This window comes from Somniosus microcephalus, chromosome 8, assembly GCF_052327205.1.
Source record: "Somniosus microcephalus isolate GS21.2 chromosome 8, FLI_Smic_1.0, whole genome shotgun sequence".
NCBI lineage: Eukaryota > Metazoa > Chordata > Chondrichthyes > Squaliformes > Somniosidae > Somniosus > Somniosus microcephalus.
In genome coordinates this window covers 203,405,130-203,429,851 of record NC_140994.1, presented here as the reverse complement: position 1 = coordinate 203,429,851, position 24,722 = coordinate 203,405,130, and the positions used below count along the sequence as shown (strand labels likewise).

The window sequence follows — 24,722 nt, the reverse complement described above, 5'->3', positions numbered from 1 at the left end:
GAGGAGAGGAAGCATAATGTCGTAGTTGTGGGGAAAGGATAAATAGGGCGGTCACAAGGACTTTAAACTAGTAAATGGGGTGGGGGGAGGGAGGGGAGGACGCAGGTGGAAATTGTAGTAAAAATAGTTCAAAAACAAACGCAAGGGAAGAGAGCAGAGTAAGAAATTGTGCTTTAGGCACTACATGTAGAGGGAAAACGAAAAGATGTAAAGTGATTAAACCAGGCGAGAGAAATAAGAAACAAATGAGAAAAAGATTAGAGCTGAAGGACAGGTAGGGTGTTTGGCCCAAATAATCGTTCTTTATACAAACGCACGGAGAGAAGGAATAAATTGAATGAACCACAGGCGCAAATTCAAATTGGAGGGTATGACATGGTAGCCATTACTGAGACATGGCTGCAAGATGGTCAGGACTGGGAACTAAATATACCTGGTTATAAGTTCTACAGGAAAGATAGGGAAAATGGCAGAGGGGAAGGAGTAGCCTTAAGTGATTAAGGATGAACTCACTTCAATGATGAGAGAATATAACGAGAGATAAGCAAGCAGTGGAGGCCGGTGTCGGGAGGAGCAGGGAGCGGCGGTACAGTGAGTACTTAAACTCACTTTCACGGGCTTTTAAAAAAAATTTTTAAACAGAGGCTTACCAACCTCGCAGACCGGCGGCGGCGTTCTGGAGCCACGTCATGATTCAAAAAGTGACACGGGCAAAAGGAAGCAGCTGATTGGGTGAGTATGGCCAGGTGAGTATTTATACTACACTATAGGTTGACAGTTAAGATTAATAGTTTATAAAATTTAGAAGGCCTTAAATTTTTGTGGTTATAGTTTCTAAGGTCTCTGTTGTGTATCAGGGAGTGCTAGTAACCAAGGGCCCTTGAGTATATCATTTAATTGTAGTGCAATTAGTGGTATTGATTTGATTTAATTTAATTTAAATTAATTAAAGGGTAAGTCATGACAGCACAGCTCGTCCCCATGGCATGCTCCTCCTGCACTATGTGGGAAATCAGGGACACTTCCTGTGTCCCTGACGACCATGTGTGCGTGAAGTGTATCTAGCTGCAGCTACTGACAGAAAGCATTGCAGCATTGGAGCTGCGAATGGATACATACTGGAGCATTCGCGATGCAGAGGACATCATGGATAACACGTTTAGGGAGTTGGTCACACCGCAGGTAAAGGCTGCACAGGCAGGAAGGGAATGGGTGACCACCAGGCAGAGTAGTAGGCGCAGGCAGGTAGTGCAGGGGTCCCCTATGGCCATCCCCCTCTCAAACAGATACCCCACTTTGGATATTGTTGAGGGAGATGGCTTATCAGGGGAAGGCAGCAGCAGCCAACTTCTTGGCACTATGAGTGGTTCTGCTGCACAGGACGGGAGGAAAAAGAGCGGGAGAGCTATAGTGATAGGGGATTCTATTGTAAGGGGAATAGATAGGCGTTTCTGCGGCCGCAAACGAGCCTCCAGGACGGTATGTTGCCTCCCTGGTGCAAGGGTCAAGGATGTCTCGGGGCGGCTGCAGGGTATTCTGGAGGGGGAGGGTGAACAACCAGTTGTCGTGGTGCATATAGGTAAAAAATGATATGAGGTCCTAAAAGCTGAATATAGGGAGTTAGGAGGTAAATTAAAAAATAGGACCTCAAAGGTAGTAATCTCAGGATTGCTACCAGTGCCACGTGCTAGTCAGAGTAGAAACAGAAGGATATTTCAGATGAATACGAAACTAGAGGAATGGTGCAAGGGGGAGGGATTCAAATTCCTGGGACATTGGCCGGTTCTGGGGGAGGTGGGATCAGTACAAACTGAACGGTTTGCACCTGGGCGGGACCGGGACCGATGTCCATGGGGGGATGTTTGCTAGTGCTGTTGGGGAGGGTTTAAACTAAAATGGCAGGGGGTTGGGACCCTGTGCAGGGAGACAGAGGAAAGGGAAGCAAGGATAGAAACAAAAGACAGGAAGGAGAAAAGCAGAAATGGAAGGCAGAGAAATCAAGGGTGTAAATCAAACAGGGCTACAGTAAATAATAATTCTAAAAGGACTAAGAGTGTAAGAGTGTTAAAAAAACAAGCCTGAAGGCTTTGTGTCTTAATGTGAGGAGCATTCGTAATAAGGTGGATGAATTAGCTGCGCAAATAGATGTAAACGGATTTGATGAAATTGGAATTACGGAGACATGGCTTCAGGGTGGCCAAGGTTGGGAATTCAACATCCAGGGGTATTCAATATTCAGGAAGGACAGGCAAAAAGGAAAAGGAGGTGGGGTAGCATTGCTGGTTAAAGAGGAGATTAACACAATTGTAAGGAAGGATATTAGCTCTGATGATGTGGAATCTGTATGGGTAGAGCTGAGAAATACCAAGGGGCAGAAAACATTAGTGGGAGTTGTATACAGACCCCCAAACAGTAATGCTGAGGTTGGGGATGGCATTAAATGGGAATTTAGAGACGCGTGCAATAGGGCATAGCTGTTATCATGGGTGACTTTAATCTACATATAGATTGGGCTAACCAAATTAGTAACAATACTGTGGAGGAGGAATTCCTAGAGTGTATACGGGATGGTTTCCTGGACCAATATGTCGAGGAGCCAACTAGAGATCAGGCCATCTTAGACTGGGTATTATGTAATGAGAAAGGATTAATTAGCAATGTTGTTCTGCGAGGCCCCTTGGGGAGGAGCGATCATAATATGATAGAATTCTTCATTAAGATGGAGAGTGAAGTAGTTGACTCAGAGACTAGGGTCCTGAATTTAAATAAAGGAAACTACGATGGTATGAGACGCGAGTTGCTAGGATGGATTGGGGAACATTAAAGGGTTGACGGTGGATAGGCAATGGCAACCATTTAAAGATCGAATGGATGAACTACAGAATTTGTTCCTGCCTGTTTGGCATAAAAATAAAACAAAAAAGGTGACTCAACCGTGGCTAACAAGGGAAATTAGGGATAGCATAAGATCCAAGGAGAGGACATATAAATTGGCCAGAAAAAGCAGCAAACCTGAGGATTGGGAGCAGTTTAGGATTCAGCAAAGGAGGACAAAGGGATTAATTAAGAGGGGGGAAAATAGAATAGAACATAAAAACTGACTGTAAAAGCTTCTATAGATATGTGAAGAGAAAAAGATTAGTGAAGTCAAGCGTAGGTCCCTTGCAGTCAGAATCAGGGGAATTTATAATGGGGAACAAAGAAATGGCGGCCCAATTAAATACATACTTTGGTTCTGTCTTCACAAAGGAGGACACAAATAACCTTCCAGAGATGTCTGGGAACATAGGGTCTAATGAGAGGGAGGAATTGAATGAAATCAGTATCTGTAGGGAAATGGTGTTACGGAAATTGACGGCATTGAAGGCCGATAAATCCTCAGGGCCTGATAATCTACATCCTAGGGTACTTAAGGAAGTGGCCCTAGAAATAGTAGATGCATTGCTGGTCATCTTCCAAAATTCTATAGACTCTGGAATAGTTCCCATGGATTGGAGGGTAGCTAATGTAACCCCACTATTTAAAAAAGGTGGTAGAGAGAAAACGGGGAATTATAGACTGGTAAGCCTGACATCGGTAGTGGGGAAAATGCTAGAGTCCATTATAAAAGATGTAATAGCAGAGCACTTGGAAAACAGTGACAGGATCGGACAAAGTCAACATGGATTTACAAAAGGTAAATCATGCTTGACTAATCTACTGGAATTTTTTGAGGATGTAACTGATAGACTAGATAAGGGAGAACCAGTGGATGTGGTGTATTTGAACTTTCAGAAGGCTTTCGATAAGGTCCCGCATAAGAGATTGGCGTGCAAAGTTAAAGCACATGGGATTGAGGGTAAGGTACTGACTTGGATAAAGAACTGGTTGGCAGACAGGAAGCAAAGAGTTGGAATAAACGGGTCTTTTTCCGAGTGGCAGGCAGTGACTAATGGGGTACTGCAGGGATCGATGTTAGGACCCCAACTATTCACAATATATATTAATGATCTAGACGAGGGAACTAGATGTAATATCTCAAGTTTGCAGATGACACAAAGCTGTGTGGGTGTGTGCGCTGTGAGGAGGATGCAGAGAAACTCCAGTATGATTTGGACAGGTTGGGTGATTATACTGCATCTGCCATGCATCTGCCCAATGTGGATAAATGCGAGGTTATCCACTTTGGTGGCAATAACAGGAAGACAGATTATCTGAATGGCAATAGATCGGGAAAAGGGGAAGTGCAACGAGACCTGGGTGTCCTTGTGCACCAGTCGCTGAATCTAAGCATGCAGGTGCAGCATGTGGTTAAGAAGGCAAATGGTATGTTGGTCTTCATAGCGAGAGGATTCGAGTACAGGAGCAAGGATGTCTTGCTGCAGTTGTACAGGGCCTTAGTGAGACCACACCTTGAATATTGTGTGCAGTTTTGGTCGCCTTATCTGAGGAAGGATGTTCTTGCCATGGAGGGAGTGCAGCGAAGATTCACCAGACTGATACCTGGGATGGCAGGAATGACGTATGGAGAGAGATTGGGTCGATTAGGCTTATATTCGCTAGAGTTTAGAAGAATGAGAGGGGATCTCATTGAAACTTATAAAATTCTAACAGGACTAGACAGACTAGATGGCAGGGGAGTCCAGAACCAGGGGTCACAGTCTAAGGATAAGGGGTAAGCCATTTAGGACTGAGATAAGGAGAAATTTCTTCACCCAGAGAGTGATGAACCTGTGGAATTCTCTACCACAGAAGGCAGTTGAGGCCAATTCATTAAATATATTCAAGAAGGAGTTGGATATATTTCTTAAGGCTAAAGGGATCAAGGGATACGGGGAGAAAGCAGGGACAGGGTACTGAGTTTGGATGATCAGCCATGATCTCTTTAAATGGTGGAACAGGCTTGAAGGGCCGAATGGCCTACTCCTATCTTCTATGTTCTTGGGTGGAATTAAGAAATAGGACAGGATTTAAGACTGTAGTGGGAGTTGTGTATAGACCCCCTGGTCGCAGCTGTGAAGTACTAGATTGTATAAATGCAGAGATTAGACAAGTATGTAGCAAAGGCAGAGTGGCTTTTAATGGGGGATTTTAATTTTCATATAGATTAGGATAAGCAGACTAGCACCTGTCAGAAAGGTAGTGAATTTCTTGAGTGTGTCCGGGATAGTTTTCTACAACAATATCTTCCAGCGGTAACAAGGGGGCATGCCATATTAGATTTAGTAATGAGTAATGAGCCAGATTGAGTTACCAGCCTAACTGTGCGTGAACATTTATCCAATAGCGATCATAACAGGATCGAGTTCAACGCAGTGTTTGAAAGGGAGAAACGCAAAACAGCTACTAAGATTCTAGATTTGGGTAAGGCCGACTTCAAAGGGATGAGACAGAGACTGTCCACAGTAAATTGGGCAAATCTGTTAATGGGTAAAATGACAGAAGATCTGTGGGAGATGTTCAAAAAGAATTTAAGGTGATACAAAACCAGTTTATACCCCATAGCAGCAAGGGCTCTACTTACCAAAAAAAACCCAGCCATGGACGACTAAAGAGGTAAGAGACAGCATAAAACTAAAAGAAAAAGCATACAAAAATGCAAAAAATAGCACAGATCCTGGCAAATGGGAAAGATACAAAGAACAGCAAAGGGTCACATAATAGATAGGAAGAGCTACAAAAAGGGAGTATAAAAGGAAACTTGCAAGAGATATCAAAATCAACACTTTTTTTACCCGCTTTTTCCTAATATAATTGTAGTCAGGAGCAATGTTGGCCCTTTAAAAACTGAAAGCGGTGATATTATCAATGATAATAAGGAAATGGCGGAAATGTTGAATCAGTATTTACAATAGAGGAAGAGGATAGCATGCCAGAAATCCCAAGGAAACTAAACCAGAGACAGGGACTCAAATAAAATTAATGTAAGTAAAATAACAGTAATGAAGAAAATAATGGCACTAAAGAGTGACAAATCCCCAGGACCAGATGGTTTCCATCCCAGGGTTTTAAAGGAAGTAGGTGAGTACATTAGAAGATTATAGTTAGGGCATCTGCAAAGTTCTCTCGATTCAGGAATCGTTCCTTTAGCTTGGAAAATTGTGCATGTCACTCCGCTATTTAAAAATGGTGAGAGGGAAACCATGGAATTATAGATCAGTTAGCCTAACATCTGTTGTCAGGAAATTGCTAGAGTCTATAATTAAGGACAGGGTGACTGAACACCTCGAAAATTTTCAGTTGATCAGAGAAAAAGGTAGGTCATGCCTGACAAATCTGATTGAATTTTCTGAAGAGGTGACTAAAGTAGTGGATAGGGGAATGTCTATGGATGTTATTTATATGGACGTCCAGAAGGCATTTGATAAAGTCCCACATAAGAGACTGTTAACTAAGGTAGAAGCCCATGGAATTGAGGGCAAATTATTGACCTCCTGGTTAGGAAATTGGCTGAGTGGCAGCAGACAGGCAGTAGGGATAATGGGTAGGTACTCAAATTGGTAGGAGGTGACTAGTGGTGTCCCGCAAGGGATCTGTGTTGGGGCCTCAACTATTCACAGTATTTATTAATGACTTAGATGATGGCATAGAAAGTCATATATCCAAATTTGCTTATGACACAAAGATAGGTGGAATTGTAGGCAGTGTAGATGGAAGCATAAAATTACAAAGGGATATCGAGAAATTAAGTGAATGAGCAAAACTGTGGCAAGTGGATTTCAATGTAGGCAAATGTGAGGTCATCCACTTTGGACCTAAAAAGGATAGAACAGGTACTTTCTACAGGTAAATGGTGAAAGGCTAAAAATAATGGAGGTCCAAAGAGACTTGGGGGTCCAGGTACATTGATCATTAAAATGTCATGAACAGATACAGAAAATAATCAAAAAGGCTAATGGAATGCTGGCCTTTATATCTGGAGGACTAGAATACAAGGGGGGTAGAAGTTATGCTGCAGCTATACAAAGCCCTGGTTAGACCACACCTGGAGTACTGTGAGCAGTTCTGGGTACCACACCTTAGGAAGGATATATTGGCCTTGGAGAGAGTACAGCGTAGGTTTATCAGAATGATACCCGGACTTCAAGGGTTAAGTTACAAGGAGAGATTACACAAATTAAGGTTGTATTCTCTAGAATTTAGAAGGTTAAGGGGTGATCTGGTTGAAGTTTTCAAGATATTAAGGGGAACAGATAGGGTAGGTAGAAACTATTTCTGCTGGTTGGGGATTCTTGGACTAGGGGGCAGTCTAAAAATTAGAGCCAGACCTTTCGGGAGTGAAATTAGGAAACACTTCTACACACAAAGGGTGGTAGAAGTTTGGAACTCTCTTCCGCAAACGGCAATTGATGCTAGATCAATTGTCAATTTTAAATCGGAGATTGATAGCTTTTTGTTAACCAAAGGTATTAAGGGATATGGGCCAAAGGCGGGTATATGGAGTTAGGTCACAGATCAGCCATGATCTCATTGAATGGCAGAGCAGGCTCAAGGGGCTGAATGGCCTTCTCCTGTTCCTATAAGCAGCAGCCACCCAAATTGTGAGTGCTGCAGTGAAACCTCAGACTGAAGTCATGCAAGCTCAGCTTGTTGCCACTCAAGCACAGTCTGCTGCCATCATGGCTATGGTTACCAGGGCTGAAAGGGGCTTGCAGGGTGTCACAGCAGTCCAGCAATGTGTCCTCCAACAGATTACTAGGATTGCTGAGGTGCTGCCCCAGGGGAGTGGCAGTGTCTTTGTGGAGCATGAACCTGCTGACCTCTCTCAGGATGACAGCATTTGTCCTCCCATCACTGACACTCCATCAGTGCCTATGCTGTTGCCCATCAGCCAGCCAGTCCAGACTGCTGCCACCCATGCTGAGCTGGTGCAGTCTAATGCCGGGCCTTTAGGCCCAGAGCTGCGCAAGGTCATCCTCCAAGACCGTCTGCTGTCTCCACCACTGAAAGTCAGAAGCCCTCCACCAGCCATACTGCAGCCACTGGGGTAGTGCAGCATGCAGCAGACCACAACAGCTTGAGACGCACTCTGGCGAGTACTGCAGGGCTCCTTCAGAGCGGTCCAGGCAGCGGAAGTATTTTTTCAGGATCCCAATGGTCTGCTCAATCTCTATCGTAATATGCATGCTGGCCACATGTGCTTGGGTTGCGCACTGGAGTCATGAGCCAGGTGGTCAGTGATAGCCCTGGTCGCCCAGTAGCCACCCTCTGGTTTGTTGTGGTGGAGCAAATGCAGCTGGTACAGCGGACTGCCGCAGAATGAAGGCATCATGGCTGCTGCCAAGATACCGAGCATCAACTTGCATGATGCGCCAAGTATGGTCGCACACCAGCTGGACTTTGAGGGAGTGGAATCCCTTCTGGTTGAGGTACATCTCTGAATTCATATACGCCGCCCGCAAAGCGACGTGTGTGCAGTCAATGGCACCCTGCACCATGGGGAAGCCCGCTATCTTGGCAAAGTCGCATGCTCACTGACATAAGAAAACTACTAGGCACTTGGTCTAAGTATTAACCAAGGCTTTAATCAACTGTTTTTCAACATGGAGATCTAGTTGCGTCCTTCACTAGTTCCTGTTAAAGAATGTCCTGAGCAAGCTGGGCCCGTGCCCGAGTATTTATACTCTCCCTGGACAGCGCCACCAAAGGCCACCCAGTATCATTTCATAAGTCATTTCCACATGAATTCCACATGTCATTCTGCCTGCCTGAAAGATTGGAAGTTCGGCAGCTTCCTTCTACCGAACTAATCAGACGAAGAATAGACGCAGTCGTTTGGATCTCCATTGGAGGCTGGAAGGCGCGTCTCCTCGGACCATGTTTTGGTCCCTGGGTCGCTTGGTTCGTACCGGTGGGCTGGCAGAGTCCGTGTCGCCTTGATCGACCTGGGGAGGTCGTGGCTCCGGGTGCAGGCCCCCAAAGGCGCAGAGCTGGCTTCACGCTGCCCAGTAGTTGGTGACTGACCGGCGTCCTGGCTTCGGGTGGCCATCCCGCGGGGAGCGCTCTGTTCCCCGGGTTGATCCGGTGGTATAGCTGGCAGATCGCTTGACGTCCCAGGTAGGACGTCATCCTCAGAGGAGCGCAGGGTATCGGCGTCATTAATATGGATCCCACTATCGATTGGGTCCGGTTGGGCAGGGAGCCAGATTCCGAAGTTACATTGTGGATTCCCGGCCATCAGGGTACCGCATGTGCATGTACGTGGGATTGATAGCCGTCAGTTCCACTTCATCGACGAGTGGATCACTCTTAGAGGATCGGACGAATCTTCGGAGCAGCACAGGGCTAGGAGCTGCCAAAAATGATGGTAGGGACGTCCCATGAGTGGAGCGACGCCGGAACCCGAAGAATCGCTCGTGAGGAGTAGCATTGGTGGATGTAGAAAGAAGAGACCTGATGGAATGCAATGCGTCAGGGAGCATAGTTTCCCACTGCTGGTCTGATAGATTGTGTGACCTCTGTGCAAGACGAACAGCATTCCAAACGATGGTGTTGTATCTCTCAACCTGTCCGTTTCCAATAGGATGATACGGTGTTGTTTTATTTGTGGCAATTCCCTGTTGGGAAAGATAACTTTTGAGTTCGCTTGACATGAAGGAGGGACCCCGATCAGAGTGGATGAAATTGGCCATACCGCAAAGGGAAAAGACCTGATCGAGGCATTTGATCACTGTGGAAGTAAGCATATTGGGACAGGGGAAAAGCAAAGGGAAAGCGTGAATATTCGTCCACCATAGTAAGCAAGTAGGTGTTTCGCATTGAGGAAGGCAGTGGCCGTTTAAAGTCAATGCTGAGTCGCTGCATAGGCTGTGTAGCGTGTATGAGCGAGCTAACTGACGGACGGAAGAATTGCAGTTTTAATTCTGCGCAAATTCTACAAGCGGAGCATGTTCTTTTCACGTCTTCCGTAGAAAATAGGAGATATTTAGATTGCACAAAGTGCAACATACAGGTAACGCCAGGATGGCACAAGTCAGTATGAAGATCCGTTAGAGTCGAAGTTGACATGGAAGAGCAGAATGCACGCGTGAGGTTATCTGGGGCCACATTCTCTTTGCCAGGTCGATAATGTATGATGTAGCCAAAGGCAGCCAATTCCATCCTCCAGAGCTGTATTTTGTTATTCTTGACCTTAATGTGTTTCCGGTTATCCAGCATAAAGGCCACAGAGCGCTGATCAGTTATGAGCGTGAAATGACGACGAGCAAGAAAATTACTCCATTTACGTACTGCTTCGACGATAGCCGTGGCCTCCTTCTCGACAGGAGGATAATGGAGCTTGCTACCCTGCAAAGTTCTGGACAGAAATGCAATGGGTCGACCGCCTTGATTCAAGGTAGCCAAGATCGCCACCTCTGATGCATTGCACTTGACCACGAAAGGGAGATTTTCATCGATGGAATGAAGCGTGGCTTTTTCCAGTTGTCGCTTGAGGTTGAAAGCTGAAATAGCCATTGCGTCCAACGGAAATGACTTCGCGTGAAGCAGGGGCTGGATCTTGTCGGAAAAGTGGGGTATCCACTTCGCATAATAGGCAAACATGCAGAGGGCCTGACGAAGAGAGCCAAGATTCGTAGGAGGAGGGAGCTCCTGAAGCGGACGAAGTCACTCCGGATCCGGTTTGAGGACACCATTGCCCACCCAGTAGCCAAGGATGTTGATTGATGGTACTGATTTCACAGATTTGGACTCATTTAAGGTTAAGTTGCGACGACTGAGAATGTCAAGAAATTTCTGGAGGTTGGCATCATGCTCCTTCTGGTCATGACCAGCAATGGTGATATTATCCAGATATGGAAAAGTGTCCGTTAAGTTCTCCTGTTTGACGAGGGTGTTCATTGCCCATTGAAAGACGGCCACCCCATTGGTGACCCCAAATGGAAGGCAACAAAACTGGTAAAGCTGACCATTGGCCTCAAAGGCCATATACTTTTTGTCAGAGTCCTTTAATGGTACTTGATGGTATGTGCTCTAAGTCAAAAGTTGAAAATACCCTGCAGTTGGCAAGGTTATTGACCATGTCATCGATGCGTGGTAGTGGGTAGGCATCCAGGTCGGTATACTGGTTAATAGTTTGCAAGTAATCGATGCAAAGACGTTTCTTCAGAGGATTTTTAACAACGACGACTTGAGCCCACAAGGAAGATGAACATGGCTCAATGATAACGTCTGCTAGAAGGCGAGAGATTTCTGCCTCGATAAAGGATAGATCATCTTAGCTGAAACGTCGTGATTTAGTGACTATGGGCTTACATCGGGGGGGAAAGATTGGCAAATAAGGAGGGCTCGTCGAGCGAAGCCGCCGAAAGCGGGCGAAACAGTACTTTGGAAATAGTAAGCTCCGGCTTTGGCCCTCCAAACTCCAAAGTGAGTCTTTTGTGTTGTTTCTGGAAATCCTGTCCCAGGAGCACATCACTGCATAGGTTTTTGAGCACCCCGAGCTGGGTGGAGAAATAAGTTCGGCCATTGAGAATAAGGTCAATAAGACAAAAGCCGGAAGAGTTGGTGGTCAGTGTCGTCAGAGCCATTACAATTTCCCTGTCTGAGGGGTAAATACGCAGTTTTAACTTACTGACAGCCCGCTCACTGATGAAGCTGTCAGAGCTTCATGAGTTGATTAATGCACTCAAAATGTGTCCATTTACCGAAACCCTCATGGCTGCATGGGACAGACTTTGGGGAAAAACAGCTGTAACACTAGTAGTGGCTCTTGGGGGAGGAGCAGTTTTATAGATAGCAGCTGCAACACTAGTAGAGGCTCTTGACTGGCATACTTTAAAAAAGTGACCTTTCTTACTGCAATGATTGCAGGTTGCATTACGAGCAGGACAAAATTTCCTATAATGGAATGCACCTCCACAGAAGAAACACTTCCTTTTAGATTGTCAAGATGCTGCAATGGTAGGGTCGTCATCAGTGAGGGCTTCCGCCGGAGGCTTACCGGGGGAGTCACTAAAAGTGGTAGCAGCAGTCCGTGCATATGGTAAAAAATAGACATCTGAATTTTTTTTGAGCTAAGTCCAGAGAATATGCCTGGTTATAGGCAGCTTGTAACCTGAGGGTTTTATTCTCCAACAGACGCTGGCGTATGAGGGGAGAAGCAATTCCGTTAATAAAAGAGTCACGAATTAATTCCTCTCGTTACTGCTCAGCTGAGACAGCTTTAAGGTACAATCTTTGCCGGCGAAGCTCTTGAAGGAATTCATCAAGTGATACCCCGGGTTGTTGTCGAGTTGTGGCCAGTAGGTGCTGAGCAAAAATTTTGTTTGGGGCCTTAACATATAGTTGCTGTAGTGTTTAGATAGTGGAGTCCTAGTCTACACAATCTTCGATAAAGTCAAACACATAAGGGGATACATAATTGGCAAGCATTCGTAACTTATTAGGAACATTCTCACCACACTCCTCGAGGAAGCTGCTGAAGGTACGATACCAGTGTTTCCATATCTTAGCAGCTGTAAGTGAATTCGGGTCCAGGTCGACACGGGCGGGTCCGAGTAGTTTCTCCATGATGGATTGATTACTACGTCTGAGTTCCCTTCTACAGTTTGAATCGTAGCTGTCTGTTCCCAAATCACTCAGAGCGTGGAGCGGGTTGCAGTTGATTAAATTGACGTAAGAAAACTACTAGGCACTTGGTCTAAGTATTAACCAAGGCTTTAATCAACTGTTTTTCAACATGGAGATCTAGTTGTGTCCTTCACTAGTTCCTGTTAAAGAATGCCCTGAGCAAGCTGGGTCCGTGCCCAAGTATTTATACTCTCCCTGGACAGCGCCACTAGCAGGCCACCCAGTATCATTTCATAAGCCATTTCCACATGAATGACAAGATTCATGTCACTCACTATGGCTGCTCTCTCTGGCAAGAGAGAATGAAATGTATTCACCTCTCTTCGCATACAGAGCCTCAGTGACCTCCCTTATGTAAGGGTGAATGGCGAACTGAGAGATATTGGAAATATCGCCTGCTGCAGCTTGGAAGGGGCCTGATGCATAATAATTCATGGCACGCTAACCTTCACAGCCACTGCCAAATCTGTCCTCACTCTGTTCGGAGGCTGCAGGTCTGCCTGCAACCAGTGGCAAATTTCAGTGAGCACCTCCTTAGTGAAGTGGAGATGTCGCACATGCTGTTCGTCTGAGGTTGAGGTAGGAGAGTTGCTCTGTAATGACCTTAGGTGCATAAGGCCTCCTGCCGAGAGCCCTTCTCTCCATCCTCCTCCTGCTTCTTTGAGTACCTTGTCCTCCTCTGTGTCCCCTCTGCTCATTCTCCCCATCATACTGCAGGCCAAGGGGGATACAAACTACTGCACCCATGTCTGGGACCAACTGGTCTGAGCAGAAGCCTTGAAGTAAGCTGCTACACCACGCCCATGAGACTTCAGCAACTTCAATTAAGACACCAAACCAAGAAACACCTCTACAAACTCAAGAGCCAGTAGAAATCAATCTGCAACTAACCTGAAAGCTGGTGGTGATCCCTTTAAGCTGGTGGGGGGTCCTTCCTGCTGCTGAATGCACGTTCAGCTGTGGGAACGTTAGCTCCAGCATAGAGGACGAAAATTTCAGCACTGGCATCAAATCAGCATTACATGCTGATTGACATCGCGATCTGCGTACTCCCTCCATATGCTCCCAGCCCCGACGCAAACAAATTCACCAAAATGGCATCCAGCGCGGCCCGCATCAGAAGTATGCACGCGCGGATGCCATTTGGCACAAAACACCACCTACAGCGCCGGAAAATCGGGCGCTACAGGGCGGCCCATATTTATTGCCCATGTCTAGTTGCCCTGAGTAGTTGGTCGCAGTCTCCTGCAATCCTTGAGCAATATTAAAAAATATAAAAAATATATTTTCATTCCATCATTTTGGTTCACTGTTGTCTGTATCAACTCAAAATGCTGTTGATACTGTGATGAATTTTGTCATTTGGAATTATCTTTTCACTGATATCCAAGAAGAGTCAAGATGTCAATCTATGGAATTTCCTTTGGAGCCTCTGGCTCTTTAATTGTATGCATCACTAACATTACTTTTTTATTCACAATATTGTATTAGCTGATCTTGGTGGTGTTTTTCACAGTGAGTTTAAGGATCTAGAGTATGGCTGACCAAAGCATAGTTTCTCTGAAATTTACATGCATAAAATACATTTACCACTACAGCCTGCAATTTCTTATAAACTGTTATCAACCCTGGTCTATAGACTTTGATATGGTAAATATAACATTTTAAAAAAGGACCAGATTAGGTAAGCAGCATGTTCTGCTGCCAATTAGAGTAACATGAGAAATGTTAAATCTTAAAATATGCACTTTGTAAACATTAAAAATCATGTCACCTTATACAAAATCCTTTGCATACCAAATCTACTTCATAACATTGAAACTATTTATGCAATTTCCATTAACGTCTGCAACTGATCTTTGAGATTTCCAAGTGACAATTAATTTTGTCTCAGATTAATGACTCAAAGTTTTTCCAACACCGACGTTAGGCTGACTGGCCTATAGTTGCCAGATTTATCCCTCTCCCCTTTTTTGAACAGGGGTGTAAAATTTGCAATCCTCCTGTCCTCTGGCACTACTCTCATATTTAAGGAGGATCAGACGATTGTGGTTAGAGCCTCCGCTATCTCTACCCTTGTTTCCCTCAGCAACCTAGGATGCATTTCATCCAACCGGGTGATTTTTCTACTTTGAGTACTGTCAGCCTTTTAAGTACCTCCTCGTTATCTATTTTTATCCTATCCAATTTCTCTACTACCTCCTCCTATTCTGTGACATTGGCAGCATCCTTTTTTTTTTTTTTAAGGTGACAACAGATGCAAAGTACTCATTTAGTACCTCAGCCATGCCCTTTGCCTCCACAAGAAGATTTCCTTTTTGGTCCTTAATCAGCCCCACCCTTCTTTTGATGACCCTTTTACTATTTATATGTTTATAAAAGACTTTTGAGTTCTCTTTTATGTTGCCTGCTAATCTATTCTCATATACTCGCTTTGGCCCTCGTATTTCCTTTTTCCATTTTCCTCAGTACTTTCTTTATTCAACATGTTTCTCTACTGTACGAGTCTGACATTTATCATAAGCCTCCTTTTTCTGTTTCATTTTAATCGCTATTAGAGAGTGACTAGAGAAAATTATAAGGAGACATAAAACTGAATATCACAATACTTAGCACTCAGAGAGGCTAGTAGTACAAAGGCCCCCACACTCAGCTATTGTATGGCATTAAACCATGTGTTTGGTCTTTTAAGTGAGCCCAGTTAGGATGGTGTGCGACTTAAGAGGTGAATTGGGAGGTAACAGTATTTCCCAAAACATTGCAGTTCTTGTCTTTCTCAGTGGTAGAGGTCACAGGGGAAGGAGGTACTGTCAAAGTAACCTGCGTGAGTTGCTGTAGTGCATCGTGTACATCATACATACTGCAGCCACAGTGCACCAGTAAAAAGGAATAGGATATAAATTTTCAATAATGACTCCTAAACCCATGGATCCAACTTTTATATTCCCACCCCCAGGATAAATTTTACTTCCAGTTATAATATTGTTTCTAAATAATGGCAATGAAAATTATGAATATTAAATATTTCATTTCTGAAGCAAAAAAGAATTGTAATAAAACACACAAGCTCATTATTGAGCAAGGAAAAGAACTATCTCCATGAATTACAGAAACGCTTTTGTGTTTTAACCTTTAAAAATACAATGGTATTCATCAAAAGACACTAATGATTCATTAAAGTTTATTGTAAAAAAACATCTCATTATACTGAACTATCCAAAGCATTAGTCTTGGTTTACTGAACTTCACCTTTGGAGTCTGAATATTGTATTGCATAGAGGATTACAGATAACTGGCAGTGTAACTGAAAACAGTAACTGAGTCAAGCAGGTCCGATAACGAAAACAGCAAATCCATAGCAGCTCTCAATTTTATTCAAATCACATTTTTCATTATTTACAATGCACAACAGATAGCAGTTGTATTTATTAGTAAAGCTAGTTTTAGTTGTGTACTGGCTGTCTGTTTTTTTGTTTTTATTGAGACATCCCAGCTAAATGGAGGTGGGGTGGAGAATATTTATGAGGCACTGCAGCTTTGAAAAGTCAAAATTACTTGAGATTTAGTTCATTTCAATTTTTTTAAATATGTAAAACATTAACAATCTACCCTTAATAATGGCTTAAATAAAAACTCAACATTTTTACCTCTATCACTGAAGTCATCAACAAGTATGATTTCTGCGATAAGCTCTGGTGGCGAGCGATTAAGGACGCTGTGCACTGTTCGAAGGAGCGAGGACCAGCCTTCATTGTGGAATGGTATGATGACACTGGTATTTGGAAGTTTCTCTATATACAGTTTATTCTTGCAGCTGTTAATCAAAAAGGCACAATTAATGGTTACTGTGCGAACACCATTGGAGAACCTGAAGTAGCCATTGTGGCAAAATGTAGGCCAGTTTTTAAAACTATATTTTTTTATACACAATTAATAACCCTCAGTTTAGGGCTTTTATCAAACATAAAACCAGCAACTTTCTCAGTCTCTGCATAAATAGACAGTTCATCCTAGAAGGTGCTATGTGACATCCATAAGAACACCAAGCACCCCACTGGCCAATTGGGTCTCACTGTTGTGACCACCTGGTCCTAACATGGGCAAGTTGGTCTTTCCTCTTCACCATAGCCCATTGGTGCGTGGCGTCTAGGTGATGGTGAAAGGGGTCTCCATCTGGTCAATATGAATTGAGGCCCTATTAAAAATAGCCCAGTTTAAGAAATCATGTACTCTCAGGTTTTTTGAGGGAAAATTCTTCAAAAACTGGTGCCATGTTTGGTCCACTGCCAGCGGCTGGCTGGCTATTAACAGCAGCATGTCAGGCACGGAGACAAAAGTTCATCCCACCCAGAGTAACTGTCAAATATCTGGTGGCATAGTCAAAACCAATGAGGCACTAACAAAGCAAGTGAGTACAGCACTACACGGTATTGCCACTGCCACCAAGTGGAATCGGTTCCCAAGGTCGTCCACAACCTCAGTTAGTAATGTTTGCTCACAATCAAATTACCCCAGGTACATAAGTATATTGTACACTATGAATGCAATATATGTCTGTGCGTTATAACCAAAAAACAATTACAATAAATACACGTCAATTGCAATGGCGATGAAGAGCAGTACAATAATCATAAAAGCATACTGCAGAGAATATTATCACCGTCACATTGTGACAAACACATCTTTAGCAGCATCACCACTTAATTTTTGCTATTTACAAGTAAGATGGGGATTGGCATATACCAATACTCTAGCTGAGGCCTAATCAGTGATTTATAAAGGTTTAACATAATTTCCTTGTTTGTGTATGCTATGCCCCTATTTATAAGCCACTGTAACATGCCTCTTCAATTGCTGGCCTCATAACAATAAGAGAGACATGCATCAATATTACCAATTACTGAAGCTCAAATTTAACAATTTATTGTTTTAGACAGGTGTGGTAAACCACTGTTATTGTTGTTCACCGTTGTTGTTGCACACTGTTGTACCTATGCATGCCTCAGCATGTCTCTGCTGGCTCCGCCCCTGGCTCCACCCACAGGCCCAGGTATAAAGGTGATTGCTCTGCAGCCCCCTGCCTTCTTGGAACCCAGTCAACCACGAGAGGCATGCTCTGTTCTTTGCTAATAAAATTGATGCGCTATCAATTACTCATAAAAGACGGAGAGTTAGGAGAGTAACTAGAAGGCTGCAAATGGTAGCGCATCAACAGGGGAAGCCACTTTTCTCCTTGCATTGTCAGAATATTTTTGATGCATTTTGAGTGTGTAATTTCTTAAACTGTGGAATCTTGGAATCCTTGAGAGCCTACCAATTGTAGCAGAGCAGGTTTCCTCACCCATAACAATGATGAAAGTCACGGGTACCTATTCTGATTTCAGAGATTTGGAGGAATCCTAAAAATTATCAAGACATGTTGGTGAGTTTTTTCAGCTGAACTGGAAGGTTTTACAACCCAATAAAAAATTAGCTTCCTCCATGATCCGTGCGTTAGAAAGCGGTTCATCCTCATCCATTCCTTTGTTACCTCTAGACTCGACTATTCCAACGTTCTCCTGGCCACCTTGCACCCTCCATATAAACTTGAACTCATCCAAAATTCTGCAGCCTGTTTCCTAACTCGCAGTAAGTCCCGTTCACCTGTTAACCCTGAGCTCGCGGGCACAATTGGCTCCCAGTCCGGCAACGCCTCAATTTTAGAATTCTCATCCTTGTTTTCAAAATCTCCATGGCCTGCCCCTCTTTATTTCTGTAACCTCCTCCAGCCCTACAACACTCAGATTTGTGAGCTCCTCCAATTATGACCTTTTGCACATCCCTAATTTTTTGTGCTTTACCATCGGCAGCCTCGACTTCTGCTGCCAAGGCTCTAAGCTCTGGAATTCCCTCCCGAAACCTCTCTACCTCTCTCTTATCCTTTGAGGCACTCCTTAAAACCTACCTCTTTGACCGAGGTTTTGTTCACCTGTCCTAAAGGCCTGGATTTTGCAGTCAGCAGCGAAGGAACGGCACTCACTATTCACTAGTTTTTTTTAACTCTCTCTGTCCGTCTTTCTTATCTTTCTCTCTCTTAATCCCATCTTTCTTTCCCAATCTTCATTTCACTTTCTGTACATGATTTAAATCTAATTTATACTTCCTGCTTTAGATTCTGCATGTCTCAGTGAGGATTCTTCAATCTGATTGGTTGAAGAGCCTCGCTCTTTCTTTCGCAGCTCACAGATGCCACAGATCCCGTGAAGGGTGCCGCACTGGATTAGAGCAAGCCTTAACTCAAAAGCCCGCAAAAACATTGTGGGCAGCTGCCCTTAGAATGTTTGACTTTGCACAGATTTCAATGATAACTTTTAGCTTTGTTTCAACAGTGTGTAGCAAGGGAATGTTATCTTTTGTGTACTTTAGTTTTATATTATTAGGGAGAACACATGTCCAAATCGTACAATCTAGCAGCAGTTAAAGATTTTATTAGTTTCATGTGAACACACTCTATTTCACTTTCAGTTAAATTCAAAAGATTAAATTGATTGTTCATGAAAAAAAAATCCTTTCGAAACTCAGAAGGCCAGACAGATAGAAAATATTAATTTTAATTACTTGGGAAGTTGAATAAAAAAGTTAAATAAAGTGAACATCTAGCAGATTTCAGTGACCAATTCTGTTCTTTCAGCTGAATAACAAACTATATAAATGCATCTACAACAAGGAAAATAGATTTATCTATTACCAGTCTAAATGAGGTCTGAATAATATATTTTAATCCTGAAAAGTAACATTGAATCTCTTTCTGAAGTTCAACAACATGACAGTGTCAGACCTTTACGGAGTATCAAAACAAGAAATTGTATAAACAGGGACTAATAAATTGAGAGTTTGGAAGAAAAAAATAAAACAAAAAGCTATATATGAAATAAGTCCAAGTACCAATTTAATTAAAAGTTTTTAGAAGTTTTTCAGAAGTTTTTAAAATGTAATTTCAATGCAAGAAACTGAAAGAAGTTTCTGTGGGCGTGGCTTAGTTTTGACAACTTTTGTGGGCCTGTCTTCCCTTACTCATAGGCTGTACGCTGTGCTCCTGGCCTCGCTGATGTCATACGCTGCGCAGAACTCTGCAGCACTGAAGAGCAAGTCTCTGTTCTGGGCCTCGCACAAGGCAAGTTCGTATTCTTTTCGTAGGTCGGCAGCGTACTCCGTAGCTATGCCACCGACCACAATTTTTGGGCTATTATTCAGCTACTAGCACATTTAATTTAATTTGGTAGTTACCCATTTTATTCCTACATAAATAAATCTGATTTCACCCAGAATACTTCTACAAGCAAAATTTTTGCAAAATTCAATGAAGGTGACATTCTGGCAATTCCCAAGCTAACAGAAGAATACACATAAATCATAAAAATATGCACCATAGCATCTCAGAAGTTGTAACTGTTACTGCAGAAAAAGTCTATATGCCTACAACAAGCTATGGTGGAATTAATTTTCTTGGATAGGGATTTGAAAAAGGAAAGCAAAATATCACAGCTGTTTTTCTTTGCCTGCCCCATTTCCCTTAACCAAATGATTAATCCTAGGGGCCCGGTTGCTTTGAAGGCTTTGCCAAGGTTATTAGAAATATATAAGCCATTCTTATACTGGCACTGTTTTATTACATTTGCATTTATATAGTGCTCCTCAAGTACATGAAGTTGTGTTTGGTAGTTATCCATTTTATTCCTCCATAAATAAATCTGATTTCACCCAGAATACTTTTACAAGCAAAATTTATAGAGAATAATGGCCCAAAAATTGTGGTCGGCAGCATAGCTACGGAATACGCATTACAATGAGAAAAGCATGAAAAAAGGGATGGGGAATGGAAAACCTTGGATGGGGAATTGAAGAGACAGGGCTTTAGACCGTTCAAAGCAAGCAAAAAGGTGGTACGGCAGAGGGAACTGGACAGAGAATTTCAGAGGGCAGGAGATGTAGTAGCTGAATAAGTGTCCACTGATGATGGAGTGGGGAGCGCGAGAAGTGAGGAAAAGTCCTGTGTCAGAAGGGCGGAGGCTAAATGCAGTAAAAAGCTGGTCTCTCAGTCTGCTACCAGGATATAGGAACTGGATTTAGAAGTCTAAAGAGCAGAAGTTGGCTCATGGACACTGGTGTCCTGGAATCCAAACTAAAGTGGTTTATTACACTATGCAAGACCTGTGCTAGCACCATCAGTTCCAATGCACGGTTCTTGTGTAGCCTGCTGCAACTCAAAGGTAAATTGTTCAGAGTTCACTAAGGCTGGTGGCCTGTTAGATATTTCTTTAAAAATAAACTAGATTTTGCCAGCCTTAGCGAATCCTGGTCGGTTTACCTTCATGTTGTAGCCTGCTACACAAGATCCACGCATCAGGAACCAGTCATATGAGCACAGGTCTCTTGCAATATAAAAGCAGTTTCTGCATATAAGCTGGCAATAGATTGCGCCCACAGTTGTGAGATGTAATAAACAACTGCAAGCAGACTTTTGAAATCTTAGTGAGCTAGTTTTTTTTGGCACAAACAGCTTTGCTCAACTCGACACACAGGCATTTACCATAAAGGTAATAGATCTTTACTTGAAAAAGATCTCCCTCCATGATCTGTTATTGTTGCCCTTCTCCACTCTGGACAGCATTCAATCCTTGCTGGGGTATGATTCCATGGGAACCAAGTGCCTCTGGTACCTTGCTCCAACGGTCATTATTTCTGAGGGCCTAGACAGTGAGTGTTAGCAAGATATTCAATCACAGCTGAGCTAGATCCTGTTCTAGCATAATAATTCACATAAGCTTGCTCCCAGTTGAGATTGCTGAATTGTGGTAGGAAGCATGAACCACTGGCTGATACAATTGTAGGTGAGATTAGAAAAGAGTAAGTAGATGGAATATTGCCTAATTTGTATCCCCTTACAATTGTAAAATAAGAACAGCCTTTCAAAGACCATTGATTTTTTGAAAAATCTTCATATTTTCCAATATGAGAAAACTCAATTCATTTTCCCCAATTCAGTTTGTGAAACCATATTAAGTGTTAATGGGAGGCTAGGATTGCTCAGGGATGAATGGGGAATCTAGTTGTAAAGGATGAAAGTATGGCAGAGATATGAAATCACAGGCAGCGATAGCGAAATGGCAGAAATATTAAATAATTATTTTGCTTCAGTATGGGCACGACATCGAATGATGAGATTAGAAATGAGATATCTGCATTTAAAATAAAGAGGGGGGAAATATTAAATAAACTAATCAAACTCAAAGAGGATAAAACCTGGACGGATCATATCGCACATTTTAAAAGAATCTAGGGAAGAGATAGCAGAGGCACTGCTACACATATTTAATAATTCATTAGAAAAAAGGTATTGTGCCAGATTACTAATGTAATACCTATATTTAAGAAGGGAGGTAGAACATGTCCAGGGAACTATAGACCAGTCAGCTTAACATCGGTGATAGGAAAAATAATGGAAACCCTACCAAAGGAGAAAATAGAAGAACATCTAGAAACCAAAAACATAATAATGAATAGTCAGCATAGATTTCAAAAGGGAAAGACTTGCTTGGCCAACCTCACTGAATTCTTTGAAGAGGTAACAGAGAGAGTAGACAAGGGTAATGTAGTAGATGTAATTTATCTAGATTTTCAAAAGGCCTTTGTACCACATAGTAGACTAATGAATAAGATCAGAGAATGCAGAGTCAGGGGACAAGTAACAGATTGGATAGCTAGCTGGCTTCAAGACAGAAAGCAGAGAGTAGGAGTAAAGGGTAGCTATTCAGAGTGGCAGAAGGTGGGAAGTGGTGTTCCACAAGGATCAGTGCTGGGACCAATGTTGTTCACAATTTATATTAACGATTCAGACTTTGGAATCAAAAACACAATTTCTAAATTTGGGGGGATAGTCAATACTCAGGAGGACTGCAATCAATTACAATCATTAATAAACTTGCAGAATGGGCATATAATTTGCAAATAAATTTCAACGCAGATAAATGTGAGGTATTACATTTTGGTAAGAAAAATAGGGAGGTCACATATTACTTAGAAAATAAGAATCTAAATGGGGTAGAAGAGCAAAAGGATTTCAGAGTACAAATGCATAAATCACTAAAAGTAGCGACGCAGGTTAATAAGGCCATAAAATAAGCAAACCAACCACTAGGGTTTATTTCTAGAGGGATAGAATTGAAAATTAGAGAAGCTGTGCTAAACTTGTATCAAACCTTGTTTAGACCACTTGGAGTACAGTGTACAATTTTGGTCGCTGTATTATAAAAAGGATATAGGAGGCACTGGAGAGGGTGCAAAAAGGATTTACAAGGATGATACAAGAAATGCAAGGGTATACCTATCAGGAATGGATGAACAGTCTGGGTCTTTTTTCTCTTGAAAGGAGAAGGTTGAGGGGTGACCTAATAGAGGTCTTTAAAATTATGAAAGGTTTTGATAGAGTAGACAGAGAGAGTGTTTCCACTTGTGGGGAAGAGCAAAACTAGAGGCCATCAATATAAGATAGTCACCAAGAAATCAAATCGGGAATTCAGAAGAAACTTCTTTACCCAGAGAGTGGTGAGATTGTGGAACTCGCTACCACAGGGAGTGGTTGAAGTGAATAGTATAGATGCATTTAAGGGGAGGTTGGACAAGCATATGAGGGAGAAGAGAATAGAGGGTTAGATGAGGATAGACAGGAAAAGGCTTGAGTGGAGCGTAAACATCGGGATGGACTGGTTGGGCTGAATGGCCTGTTTCTGTGTTGTATATCCTATGTAATCCTATGAAATAAATATTATGGTTTTGTTTTTATGAATGAAGATAGAAGGAAAAGAAAAGATTGATTCGGGGCATTTATGCAGTATCTTTCACAACCTCAAGAAGTTCCAAAATGCCTCACAGAATTACTTTTGAAGTGTAGTCATTGTTTCCTACATTAACAATGGTGACTACACTTCAACAGTACTTCATTGGATGTAAGCGCTTTTGGACGTCCTATGGTAGTGAAAGGCGCTATATAAATGCAAGTCCTTTATGTAAGAAAATGCAGCAGCCAATCTGCACACAGCAAGGCCCGACAAATAAGAATGAGATAATATCCAAATAGCTGCTTTGGTGGTCTTGGTCAATAGATAAATGTTGTCTAGAATACTGTCCTTCATCAAATAGTCCTAATGCGATCCTTATATCCACCTGAACTGGACCCCAAATAATGTTTCATCTGAAAGACGGCACCTCTGACACTGTAGCACTGCCTCAGTACTGCACTGAAGTGTCAGCCTATGTTGTGTGCTCAAATCGTGAGTGTGGCTTGAACTCACAACCTTCTAGGTTAACCAAGAGTACTAATGTAAGAAGTCACACAACACCAGGTTATAGTCCAACAGTTTTATTTGAAATCACAAGCTTTCGGAGCGCTGCTCCTTCGTCAGGTGAAGTACATCCACTGAGCTAAGCCAAAATTAGAATGTTGGTGTGCAGGAGATGTGGAAAAATTGTTAGAGATAATTAGAAAAGGGATTTGGTTCTGAATAAAAGTAGCAAAACTCAAAATAGGCAAGTTACCAGGTCCTAGGTTTTTGGAAGAAGTGAGAAGGAAGATAGCGGAGACTTTAACCACAATTTTACAAACCTCGGATTTGCAAATTATGCCAGGGGACTGGAAAGTCACCAATATGACACCTCATTTCAAGAAAGGAGGAGGGTAAATTAGATTAACTAGTCTAAAGTTACCCAATGTCAGTTGTGGACTGTAATGTATGTACCTTTAAGGGGAGAACTACTTTTTACAGCTCCTGTATACTGTAGTACCGGCAGTGACCACACCTGTCTATAAACCCTGAGTAGTGATCTGTATAGTTAGTTCTAGAGTAACCCTCATTCAGTAAACACCTGTTGATCGTTCCCTGCAGTCTTGTGTCTGATTATTGAAGGACACAACATTAAGATACACGGATCTAACATGGACAAGCTCTTAAAAGCCCATAATTTGAGATCAAATCACTGAGCATTTAGAGATGGAGAGGCTAATCAAGGACAGCCAGCATGAATGTGTTAAGGAAGTTGTGTTTGATAAATTTAAGTGTTACTTTTAATTGTACAGATAAAGTGAATACAGTAAATGTGCACATGAATTTTCAGAAGACGTTCGATGAGGTGGCTCA

The 24,722-nt window shown here is 42.6% G+C and overlaps 1 protein-coding gene across 3 annotated transcripts in view; it reads right to left on the bottom strand.

Annotated features, from left to right (window-relative positions):
• LOC147114054 (polypeptide N-acetylgalactosaminyltransferase 10-like) overlaps nt 1-24,722 on the bottom strand; it is a 124,104-nt gene that overhangs the window by 39,602 nt on the left and 59,780 nt on the right. For all 3 annotated transcript variants that reach the window (XM_085995615.1, XM_085995613.1, XM_085995614.1), the window contains exon 4: nt 16,197-16,363. In XM_085995615.1, coding sequence (XP_085851741.1) covers nt 16,197-16,363 — 167 coding nt within the window. The remainder of the gene's footprint in view (nt 1-16,196; nt 16,364-24,722) is intronic.